Here is a 12,536-nt window from a genome sequence, read left to right as displayed (position 1 = left end):
AGACAAAGAGCCATAAAGTCTGGTAAAATGTATGGAGAATTCTGTTTTTTTTGTTGTTCTCAGCATGTTTAGTGAATTGCCGGTATTATAGAGCGGAAAAAAAATCCGTGAATAAACAAATGCCCCCCTGCACCCTTTTTTTGAAAAGTTTATTTAAAATTTATTAAGCTTTATTTTACAACAAAAAATAATCACAGTTAATAAAAAACATCACAGATTTATTTTTATTACAAATTCCTCGTTATTACATCACTTGAATTTATTTTTGAGCTTTAGTATCGATTGCCATTGCTAGGTTCAAGCAGTTTTAAGTCAATCAATTTTTATAATTATCATCGTTATATTAACTTAAAGTAAATTATAATAATAAACTAAAAAGATTGATTAATAAACACAAAAAATTTGATGATTGTTGATAAAACTATGATATAGAAAAATTAAGACATACTTTCATCTTTCAAGGCGATAATATTGGCAGCAACTGTAGAAATATGACTCAGAAGGGTTGAATGGGTTGAGTATTACTGTATTAGAATTGGAATATACATAAGATCATTCGTACATCTGGATTGGCTGATTCACTAAGTGTCACTTGTATAAATAATGTCTTTACTAAACTATAGTTCAAATTTATACTATAAATAAATTATTATTTAAAACAAGTCACTAATTATCTATATTTTTACAATTATTACATTTTTAATGATCTATAAGTAGTGAATTAGTATCGATCAAAACAGTAAGATTATAACCTCAATTGTCAGTTTGCAATTTGCGAAATTTGTTTTGTTGATGGTGGCGCGGGAAGTCAAGTAAAAATATTTGAATGAATGAAAAAAGTGTAGGTATAATATACCTGGTATATATATTTTTTTCGAGTGAAAGATAAAAAAAAAAAATATTGACAATATAATTATAAATTTTTGATAAAATTATTTTAAATTATAATGACTGTGAATAATGGCTGTAAAATACATTTCTATCATAATAAAGACAAAAAAATGAAAGTATCAATCGGTAAGCCGGAAAGACAATAAAAACCGGATAAGTAGCAGTGAGCACATAGTTATACATGTCAGTTTTTAAAAATCAGCGAACGCTATAATAAATTTTTATATAAAAAAAATAAAAAACACATAAAATGAAACTGTCTACTCTTTTTTTTTTATTTTACTCTATTTTTTTGTCAATAACAGGTGAGTTTAATTTCATTATTTTTTTATCCAATACTTGATTTATCTGTAAGTATTATTATAATTTAAAGAACAATCATATGTGTTTTAGAGATCATGTCTTTTGATAAAGAAATCACTGTTGAAATTGGAAAATCAGTGAAAATTGAAGTTGACATATCAGCTGATGGACCAGTATTAATTTGTTGCTTGCAAAAAATCAAGGACAAATACAATAATGAAATAAACAATGGAGAATTAATAATGTGGCATTTTTTGCCACCTCCTATTCCTCAAGAATTGCAAGATTTGTTTGACACAGATATGAAGACAGAAATGGTGTTACCACAATGGTTATTGAAAGAAAAATTTTCGGATAATGGTGATAATTCTTGTACGTTTCAAATTACGAATTTTATTAATGAATTATATGGTAAATGGAGTATCACTACTGTTTATCAAGCTGATGCAGAAGAGACAAAATATTATCAGTATAAACTTGATACAGTACAATTTGTTTGAACATAAGGATAATTAATTAGATAATAAATTGAACTGTTAGAATTCTATTTTGTTTAGATAATCATTAGTTAAATTACAAATGTACCTCAAGCTAATAAATCTGATAATTTATAATTTTTTATACAGACCAGTCCTTCGAATTTGAACTAATATAATGATTTTTTTTTTTATGGAATTTTTAAACAACCATATTATTGTTATTATTTATTATTTGTTAATCATGAGAATAAATACATGTTAATGCTTTAGTATCATTGCGAAAAAAAAAAATACTGTATGTAAGGATAAAAAAAGTCTTGTCAATTAAGTATTATTCTTAATTATAATTTAGCTTTTCAATTTCCTTATAAATTTTTTTTTATGTTATAGATAATTTTTTATCATATGTATAACAGGAAGTTCTCAGGATCATTTTTTTTTTTTCAAATTTTTTCCGCTTTAAATGTAAAACTATGTTAAAATGGTTTTTTGTATTCATATTGTGGTAATAACTTTTTTATTTTATCTAAAGAGAGTTTTTTTTGAAAATAATATCGAATTTTTATCGGTTCTTGTAAGTATTTACTAACATTTTTTTAGTTTTAAAAACCCTTGCTAAGGTTTTTATATTTTATCTAATCTAATTTTATCTAATTTTTTTTTATAGAAGGAATTTAAAAATTTAGATAACAAAAATGGAATTTTAAATATTATTTTTTTTTATTTATTCATCAATTTAACTTTTGAGTACATTCAATTCATGGCTATTAATGTTGCAAAATCTTTTTTTGGTTATCAAATTTGATCAGGTGGTTTTCACCAGAAATGATATTTTAAATTTTTTTACACCAATATTTTATTCTTATTAAATTAATGATAAAAATTAAAAACGACAAGTCATCGAAATATTTCATGTACTTCACGATCATGACTTTATATAATGATTAATCGTATCTTAATTTAAAAAAAAAAAACGACAACCATTCAATTTTTATCTGATTAAGTTTAATTATTGATGAATGCATGTAAATAAAAAAGTATTTTTCTATAAATACTTATATAAAATTTTATAATTTAAATATAAGGCTCAAAGCATTTTAAACTTAAAAATATCGATATAATCATTCGATGTTTTTTGGTGTGTTCATATCAATGCCTTCTCAGTTGACCTCACGACCTGACTATCTACCAAATTTTAGAATTTTTTTTTAACTACTCTGCTATGTATGTATCTAAACTAAAAATTGAGGCAAAAAAAAGATTTGAAGATCGGAAAAAATATTAACAAATTAAATTTTAATCAAAACTCAAAATTATTATTATCATTATTATTATTGTTATTATTATCAAATCATAGTATCAAAATAATTCCATTTTTATAAATTCTAATTTTTATGAGAAGTTAAAGTTGTAAAAAATGTTAAATATTGACTGGCTCAACCTGAATTGTCAAGATGCATGATGATTTATGAATTTTTATTTATTTATTATTATTTTTTTGCGTAATCATATATATAATATATTAAAAAAGAGAGCTATAAAAATATAAAAATTTTAAAACCATTTTTTTTTATTTTGGCGTTCAAGCTTGACTTCACTTTCATCAACGTCTTTATCAGCATCTTTTTTGTGACTTTTTTTCAAGTGTTTATCTTTAACAAATTCTTTGAATTTATTTTTTTTTTTCGTTTTTTGCGGATAATCTGATTCTTCTATATCTTCTGTGATATCTCCTTTGCTTTTTGCTGAAAAAAGAAAAAAAAATATGAAAAATATTAATTATTTGGCGTTAATGAAAATAAAATCACATAAAATTTGAAAAATGTTTTTTTTACCTGCGTAAATTCCCATGTGCATGTTAATGCTTTTGTCTTCCTCTACTTCTCTCCGGCGGTCCATTTCTAAACACTCAACAATTTCACTACGTCGTTCAACGATTTTAACAAGTGCTTGAATTAATTTTTCTTCACGTTCTTTATCAAAATCTGTTTTTGTTGCTTCTGATTGACACATTAAACATCTTATTTGATATTCAATATCAGCATGTTCTTCTTCAAGTCTCTGTTGTCTTTTTAGTAACATTAATTCAGCTTGTCTTCTAAATAATTCATTTTTTTCATTGACCAGTGAAAAAAGTTCTAAAACAAGTTCTTCAACATTCATTGTTAAATTCGTATCATCATGAGTACCAGTTTCACATCTATCTCTGATAAGTTTTTCTAATCTAACGCCTTGCTTTTCTAAACCCTGTTGTTGTAATTCAATTTCATCTAATTCTAATTTTACATCTTTTAATGACATTACTTTAATTTTACGACGTTGTGGTGTTGGTCGTGCTGGTGCTGGTCCTTTTTTACGTTTCCATTTTCCTTGTAAACTTTTATCTATAAATAAATACTCATGGTAATCATCAGATGAAGGTGAAGCAAGGTTTCTCACTGTTTTATTTGCCTCATTTTTGCCAATTTTTTCATCTTCCCAAGAATTGTAGGACATTGAATCATTCGTTGAATTGTTCAAGCTTAAATTATCAAGAGAGCTCGTGTGAGATGATGGGCTTGATAGCATTGGAGGCGGTGGGGCCAGCTTTGATTTTCGAGGCCTTGGTGTCCGATTTAAGGAATTCTGAAACAATTAAAATTAAATTTAAAATTATTACTTTGTTCAAAATATTTGTACATAAAAAAAAAAGATAAAAATATGTGTTACCGCAGTCGAGTTGCTTGATTTAATTCCACCGGAACTTTGTGTAACTGGTGAAGACATTTCATTTGTAATAATTGGTGGTGGTGGCGCTGGCTTTTTTTTTCTTGATGTTTTGCCTGGAGTTGTTGTTGAACTCGCCAAAGAAGTATTTGAAGCATAGAAATCAGGTCGATCGACACTTGATTTCAAGTGAAATTCACTGCTTCCTGTTATTACTCTGAAACAAAAAAAAATTATACGTGATGAATAAAAAGTCGTCGTTTCAATCTGCAATATCACTTAAATTTCAGTCTCGTATTTTAATTTTAAAAATTTTGGTATACTTCAATATCGAGTGATATTGAACGTTTTTAACTATGATTAAAACTATTATAAAAAATATAATATAGTAATGAATTTTTTCTATATGGAAAAGTGTAGTTTTTTATACTTTGTGTCATAATACTTTATTTTTGTGGTAAAATTGAAGGAAGTTAACAAATGAAATTAACCAATGAATAATTAGATCAGTATGAAAATAAAAAATTTTCTCATCCACGGCCAACACAGAACAACATATGGCGTATGCAGCATTGTTACGCCATCTTTAAACCTTATCAAACAAGTACCTTGTTGCCATATGAGATACTGCTAGAACGTATAACTATCTTCAATGTCAATTTTTTTTTGATATTGTACAACAATAAATTTAAAAGTGCTATCAATGATATTATAATTAAATACTGAACCATTTATATTGTATATGAAATTACTTATATTTCAAATCAGATTTATAAATCATTGAAATCATCGGCAATTTCATTTAAAATTAAATCATGGTGTCATCAAAATTCTTCATGAATAACCCGTCGGATAAGGTCATTTTTTAAGTTTTCATATAGTAAAAAAAATATTAGTATATTTACCTAATAAAATAATATAATTATTGAAAACTAAAGGAAAAAAATAAAGTTGATGATACTCACTTTAAAGTTCTGGGTTTAGGTACAGGTGTAGCAATAGAATGAGATTGATTTTGTATCTCATCTTCACTGACAAGTTCATTTTCATCATCACTAAGAAATGGATTTAAATTAATATGAGGAGCTTTGAGTTTTCGTTTAACAGGCTCATTTGATTTTTCATTTTTTGCTGGAGTTGTGGATCTTATGGCTGGTTTAGGTGTTGTCAATGATGACTGTGCTTCAATATCATTACCATCATCACTATCAAATGGATTCATTGATTTCAATTTTTCAATATTTTTATCATCAAAAATTTCTTGACTACTCTCATTATCATCATTCTCAAAGGGATTCATATCAATTGGATACTCATCAGATTCTTCAGTACTTAAATCAATAACTGGTGCACTCAGAATAGAGAGTTGTGAATCTTTTAAATCATTATTTTCATCATTATTTATAACAGAGTTTGAGTTTATATTTTTATTTATAATCAACGATGGTTCTTCATTAACAATAGATGTTTGAGATTTTTCAGATAATTCAATAATTCCAAAAAATTCAGAAGTACTTTGAATTTCTGAAGGAGTCAAAATTGTTTCACTGGATTCAATAGTATTTTGAAAATCACTGGTGTCAATATTATCACCAGAATTATACATTTTAAGATCTAACTCTCTATCAACAATTGAATTAAATTGACTGATATTATTATCATTAGTATATTCATCAGTATTATTAGTATTAATACTAACATTATTATAAACGCCAAGTTTCTCTTTGGTATCCTGGCACACTTCAACATTATCTTTATTATCTACACTTAATTTTATGGCAGTTATTGTTTCTTCATTATTATTATTATTATTATTATTATTAATGTTATCAATAACATTATTATCTAATTTATATACATATTTATTGAGACTTTTATCATTATTAATTTGAGTCTCTTGTTTCTCGTCTGGGGATGATTCAAAATTATTATCTAATAAATTATTCTCCATAAAATTAAGTCTCATTCTAGATGTTTTTGCTAAATTTATTGTTATTTTTGATGAGGATGATTTATTTATAAGATCATTTGTACTGATTGAAGTTTTTTCTTCATCACTTATTGACCTTAAATTTTGTTTTATTACATTAATTTGACTTAATTCTGGATTATCACTTGTTGAACACTGGAAATCGATTTTATCAATGGTGGGACTATTTGGTACGTTGTCCTCATCTGGACATGTCTCACAGCAATACTGACCATCCTCGGTTTCATAGTAGTTGCCAGGCGTTAGCTGATTCATACAACGAGCACACAGGAAGCATGTTCGGTGATAAGTTTTTCGTGATATCACTAATTTTTCAGCGAGGAAAACAGGCAAACTGCAAACTGAACATGTCTCTTTTCGCATCCCCAGACGTACTGCAACCTGATTTTAAAAAATATTACAATTTTTATTTATTTATTTATTAAAAATTAAATCTATTAATTATTAATATTCATTTGATATTTTCATGAAATAAATTGAAATATTTTATAATATAGGTATATATCAGAGAAATAAAAATAAAAATATTTTAATTGTCCCTCCACCAAAAAAACTATTACCTTGAATTTTTTTAAAAGTAGAATAATTATTGTTTCATATTTTTATTATTTTTTCATAGTTGATATTTATTTTATTTTAAGAAGATCACAAGAAGAAATGCATGTCCATAGGTTTTTACGGTTGTGAATAAATTTTCTGTACAGTAGTCGAGGCCAGTAGCACGCGTATTAGTTATGTCGGAAAGTTTCTTTTTTTTTTTTTTTTCACTTGATGTGCTGCTTAGAACCGTTAAAAATCTATTTATTTTCGTCTTTTGAAATTTTTTTAAATATTGACTGTTAAAATCAAAGTTTGAAAGTGCTATTATTGACATGATATAAATATTTAAAAAAGTTAAATGTTGATGTTGATTTATTTAAAGATAAATTTTTTGTCCTATTTTTTCTATTTTTTCTTTTACAAGTTGAAGTTCACTGTGCGGTAAAAAAGTCGATATTTATTGAGTAGAAGTAAGTAACGTTCCGAGTTCAATGACTTCTTTCTTGAATGTGACCGGATGACGCAAAGTGTCTTTACACATATTTAAAAAAGAATGAGAAAATAAAAAACCTCTTTTATTTCCATTATTATTGTATCAACTTGGTTCGTCACCAACTTTTATAAAAGAAAAAAAAAACAAAGATCAAAGAAAAATTAGAAATTATCGTAACGCTTTACCAAATACAACATAATTAAATATTCATGAAAATAAAACGCATGCGTATTAAATTGATAGAATATAGAAACATGTCTTTATGCATAAAAAAAATTATAATAAGCGTTAAAGTTTGAAAAAAAACTTGATTTTATTATATTTGCTTATACGTAAGTTCCAAGTTGCTACTAAAAATGCTATCACTTTTTTGGCTTAGGGGGTCACGAAAGTTGCGTTTAAGTTACCTGTTGACACATATATGGTTGCTTATAGAAAAATAAAAAAAGAGACGAACAATAATTAGTGTCCTGGATAGGCTTCACTCAAGACTAAATATGCCAAGACTGGACCCAATCTTGTCTTGGTCTTGTCTTGGTTCAGTCTTGGTCTTGTTCTTGTCTTGGTCTTGGGTCGGTCTTGGTATTTTCTTGGTCTTGCCTATTGTATTATTTATTATTTTACTTTATAAATTATATAAATAATTTAACATTTATACTTATAATATTAATTATTATTTAATAAATTTTATTTGCCAATCTTATTCAAACGAGAACAGATAAATTTAAGCAAAACTTAAATTGAAATAGACCTAAATTTATAAATTAAATAAATTAAATAAGTTGAAATTGAATCTAGTTAAATTTCAAATAAAACTTATCAAGAGCCCCAAAATATTATTTCTTTTTTATATATATGTACATATTTATATATTTTTATTCGTCATGTACGTTATGTTTTTTGATAAACCTGACGTTTTATAAACATAACGGCTGTGCAATAAACATCCACAGGGTAACGTCTCATGATTATTGGTATATATGTATAAGCGCCTGGTCCACTATAGTATTCGTGTGAGTCGTCTTTGTTTCTATTATTATGTCTACTAAGTGTGATATGTATTTTATGGAACTCTATGCTTAGTTTATTGTGTTCTTTGTTGATAACGATTAAATATACACTTAATATATGATGTATCAGTTTATTAATTTGTGAGTATGAATCATAGATCAAATTACTTTCGTAGATTTTTGAAATTTTTATTTTTTATTTAATTATAAAAAAATGACACAAGACTGACAAGAGTCTTGTGTAATCTTGGCCCAAAAAGAGAGATCTTGTCTTGGGCTTGTGTTGATTTTAAATACATCAGCCTTGTCTTGGTCTTGTCTTGAAAACCAAGACAATACCAAGACTGGTCTTGGGTGCGAAGCCCTAGTCCTGGATATTTTATTCATTTTGTATTCAATGGGCCAACTCACAAAATCGGTACAGATACGTGATGCAACTGGTTTATTTTTGTGTCCAGGTGAAACAACACTAAGAGAATAATTTATATTTATTTACACTATTTGTTTAAATAGTTTAAGAATTGCATTTTAAAAATTCATGAGTGCTAAATTAATTCGTCATTTACAAAGCATAAAACAAATAAAAACATGATTTTTCATAATAATATTATATAGACTCAAATAAACTTTCGTAAAAAAAAAATAAAGTTTTCAACAAATCCGAATAATAATATTTCAATTTAAAAGTATATCATATTAGAAAATAGTCATACGAAATTATTTATTCAATATATATTATCTACCTAAATAAAAAAAAAAAAAAAACGTACTATTTATTTTTCTTTCGACAAAATTATGGACCTACTGGCCTCGTTGTTTGTTGGTAAGTATACCATAATAAAATTCATTATAATCACATCTGTCGGTCTGATTTATGCTACAATAATCGATCTAACTTTCAAGCCTATGCATTTATATGTCTGTGAAGCTGGAAGTCAGTTGAAAGAGAAAAAAAAATCAACTGCCAAGTGTATAGTAATTGTAAATTTTTTTTCGAATAAGAAAAATTAAGTAACGTACTAGTTTTACACTTATAATAAATCAGTATATTGTGTGCAATTTATTTATTTATTTACTAAAAAGCATGAACCTTATTATAAAGAAACCAAAAAACCAAAAAAACATATAAAAGAGTTGTAAAAGAAAAAGATTACAGGAGTTTTTTTAACTTTTACATGCATGACATTAATGATAAAGCAAAAATCAAAAGTTAACGATGAAAGCAATGAAAGAAATGGTTTACCTTCTAGCAGAATATTTCAGGTTTATATTGCCCCATTAAGTCCAAGCTATCTTCCTAAAGAACACAAAAATAAAAATACTCAAATTCAAAGATACGTTTTTTTTTTTGTCAAACTGTCCGGTATATTTTAAAGCTATATTCCTTTGCAAAACCTTAAATCAAAGTTAACTATTTACATAGTTTTGAACATTATATGCTGTTAATAATATTTTTCATTTTGTTTTTTACAGTTTTTTTTTCGATGATTTTTCATTGCACGACACATTGTATATGCAACATGTAACATGTTATAGATTGTAAATTCAATAGAAATTAGGGTGACAAAAAATATGATGATGCAAATACCAAATAGATATTGATTTTTCTTTTTTTCTTTTACAGTAAGTATTTATTATTTTTTTAAAATAATGTTCAAGATATAAAATAAAGTCAGACGTCACGCTCTGTATAATGCGGTTTCATTGATCGTTGATTAAGTTTTGCTAGTTTTTTTTTTTTTTTTAACTTTTTATTTAAATTGTAGAAAAATCTATAGTCAAAGGATCTTAGGTCCGGTGTCTACCAGCAAAGTTTTCGACTAAAGTTCGTTGCAAAAGTCCGTTTCTTACCAGAAACAAATACAGGTTCAGATCCAGATCAAATCAGGGAACTTAATTTAAATCCGATCCGGATCGGGCAACCTAGTCAGGAACGGATCAGTATATAAAGCTTAATTTTAACATTCGGATCCGAATCGGGTCAAGATACTAAGATCAAGATTGTATGGTTAGAATAAGGATACCTGGTCAGGAACGGATCAGAAAACTTGAACCAAAAATCATTAATAGAAAAAGATCTGGTAACGTTTGTTGGGGCGTGTGGCCCGCGTTACCCGTTAAAAATTAAAAATTTTCAATACTCCGGCTAGGGCCATGGGTGTCTTAATTTCTCAGATAAAATGAAATTATGGTTTTTTAAAAAATTTTACGGTTTATTAAGAATAACATTATTCAAAAAAAAATTTTCATGTTTATTGTTTTCTTTTCTCAAAAAATATTGAAGACAGCAAAAAAAAAACCGATTATGCGGGCGATAGAGATTTTTGCGACGCAAAATAAGATCCCGTTACGAATTCTTGGTTACATGTCAAAAAAAAATTTCCAAAAAAAACTCGAAAAAAACCACGACAAGAAAAATCATAACAGAAAAAATTTTTTAAAAAAATTACGTCATAAGAAATTTTTTTTTTTCTAAATAATAAACTTAATATTTTATATAAATTATTTTCTCATATGTACATCATTGTACATTATTCTCATATGTACATTATTTTTCTCATATATACATCATTTTACTTAGCTAGATTTTGCACTTAGCTAGATTTTCTACTTAGCTGTGATTGTAGTCAAATAATCAATATCTGCATTATTTTTCTTAGCTAGATTTTTTACTCAGCTGTAATTGTAGCCAAACAATTACTATCAATCTTATTCAACGATTCAAAACTTTGACTCAGTCACTAGATATTTTTTGTCTAAATTTTTTTTTTTTTACTTTTTGTTGTGATTTTTTTTATAGTGATTTTTTTCATCGTGATTTTTTTCTGTCAATTTTTTTTTTGAAAATTTTTTTTGTCGTGAAATCGACTTTTCTATTTCAATTTTACGTTGAGTTATTCATTGCCTAATTTTTCTGAATTGTTGAAAAATTGATTAAAAATAATATAACTCTCAGGATACTGAAGATAGAAACATTGTATTAGGCTCAATTAAAAGTTCTTAAAAAGCTCTGTTGTAAGAAATTTGGGTTATCTTTTGGCCTTAAATGGTTTTTGAGAAAAGAAATCAAATATTTGATTTTTTTTATTTATTTTATAGTTTTTTTTCTTTTCGTTCAAAAACTATTGAAGATAGAGGAAAAAACCAGCAATGCGGGCGATAGAGTTTTTTGAGACGCAAAAAATGAGCCTATTACGAAGTCTTTATTCTCATTTTTGGTCAAGTTATTCGATTTCTAATTTTTTTAAATTTGTTTAAAACCGTTATAACTTTCGGGATAATGAAGATAGACATCAAACTAGGCTTAAATGAAAGGCCACATGAAGCTCCATTATAGAATATTTGGCTTTTTTTTCGGCTTTGAATAGTTTCTGAGAAATAAAATTAATTATGTGATTATTTTTTTTTTTATTTTATAGTTTTTTTTTTTTTCGTTCAAACTATTGAAGATAGATGAAAAAACCTATTATGCGGGCGATAGAGTTTTCGAAGACGCATCATTTAAGCCTAGTACGATGATTTTCCTTTAATTAGTTCGTAAGTTATGAACGTTTTTTTTTTTTCGTTATAAAATACAATACTGCGGCTGAGCCTATGGCTCCTAGCCTCCGTAAAATATTATAGATTAAGAAAAAAATTATTTTTTTAAATTTGTTTGTTTACTAATTTGTTTATCCATCAAATCAATGCAAACTAGTTCCATTGATTCAAGAGACGTAAATATATAAAAAGCGACCCATTGGATCTGGTATGGCTAAGGTAAGTCAGATCCGGATTCGGTCAGTTGAGCATTTTTACTGAGTGCAGGATGGTTTATTTATTTGATAAATTTGGGAAGGTTGATAAAGGGATGATTTGGACACAATAATTTTTGTTTTATCCACTGTTGTTTATTTATTTGGTTTTTTCGTTGATTAGTTTACTTATGTATTTATTTTTTGTCTTTGTTAAATTTATTTTTTACTTCAAATTAACCAAATTGAATTTAGCACAAGCCTTTTAATTTAATTTCGACATAGATTTATTCTTTAAGTTGAATTATTAATTTATTAACAACAATGTAGAGTCTCAAAAGAGGTGATATTTTAACTTTAATCAAAGTATATCGTAAGGATTGATGTTTC

At 26.4% G+C, this 12,536-nt stretch overlaps 2 protein-coding genes across 4 annotated transcripts in view; one reads left to right on the top strand and one right to left on the bottom strand.

The window, feature by feature from the left end:
• The first annotated feature begins 243 nt into the window (after positions 1-243).
• Positions 244-1,862, top strand: LOC122857513. The gene is made up of 2 exons (XM_044159725.1): positions 244-1,196; positions 1,285-1,862. Exons 1-2 carry the CDS (start codon positions 1,142-1,144, stop codon positions 1,692-1,694), a joined length of 465 nt encoding a protein of 154 aa, XP_044015660.1. The 5' UTR covers positions 244-1,141; the 3' UTR covers positions 1,695-1,862.
• A 313-nt stretch (positions 1,863-2,175) lies between these two features.
• LOC122857489 (MICAL-like protein 1) overlaps positions 2,176-12,536 on the bottom strand; it is a 36,378-nt gene continuing 26,017 nt past the window's right edge. For 2 of the 3 annotated variants that reach the window (XM_044159674.1, XM_044159676.1), the window contains exons 5-8: positions 5,345-6,750; positions 4,383-4,596; positions 3,509-4,298; positions 2,176-3,418 (exon numbers count right to left, since the gene is read on the bottom strand). In XM_044159674.1, coding sequence (XP_044015609.1) covers positions 3,228-3,418; positions 3,509-4,298; positions 4,383-4,596; positions 5,345-6,750 — 2,601 coding nt within the window. In that variant the 3' untranslated portion in view covers positions 2,176-3,227. Of the gene's footprint in view, positions 3,419-3,508; positions 4,299-4,382; positions 4,597-5,344; positions 6,751-9,655; positions 9,710-12,536 lie in introns of all 3 variants that reach the window. The other variant, XM_044159677.1, reaches the window with a different exon arrangement.

This window comes from Aphidius gifuensis, linkage group LG5 (assembly GCF_014905175.1).
Source record: "Aphidius gifuensis isolate YNYX2018 linkage group LG5, ASM1490517v1, whole genome shotgun sequence".
In the NCBI taxonomy this organism is placed as follows: Eukaryota; Metazoa; Arthropoda; class Insecta; order Hymenoptera; family Braconidae; genus Aphidius; species Aphidius gifuensis.
This window is presented reverse-complemented; position numbering and strand designations above follow the sequence as displayed.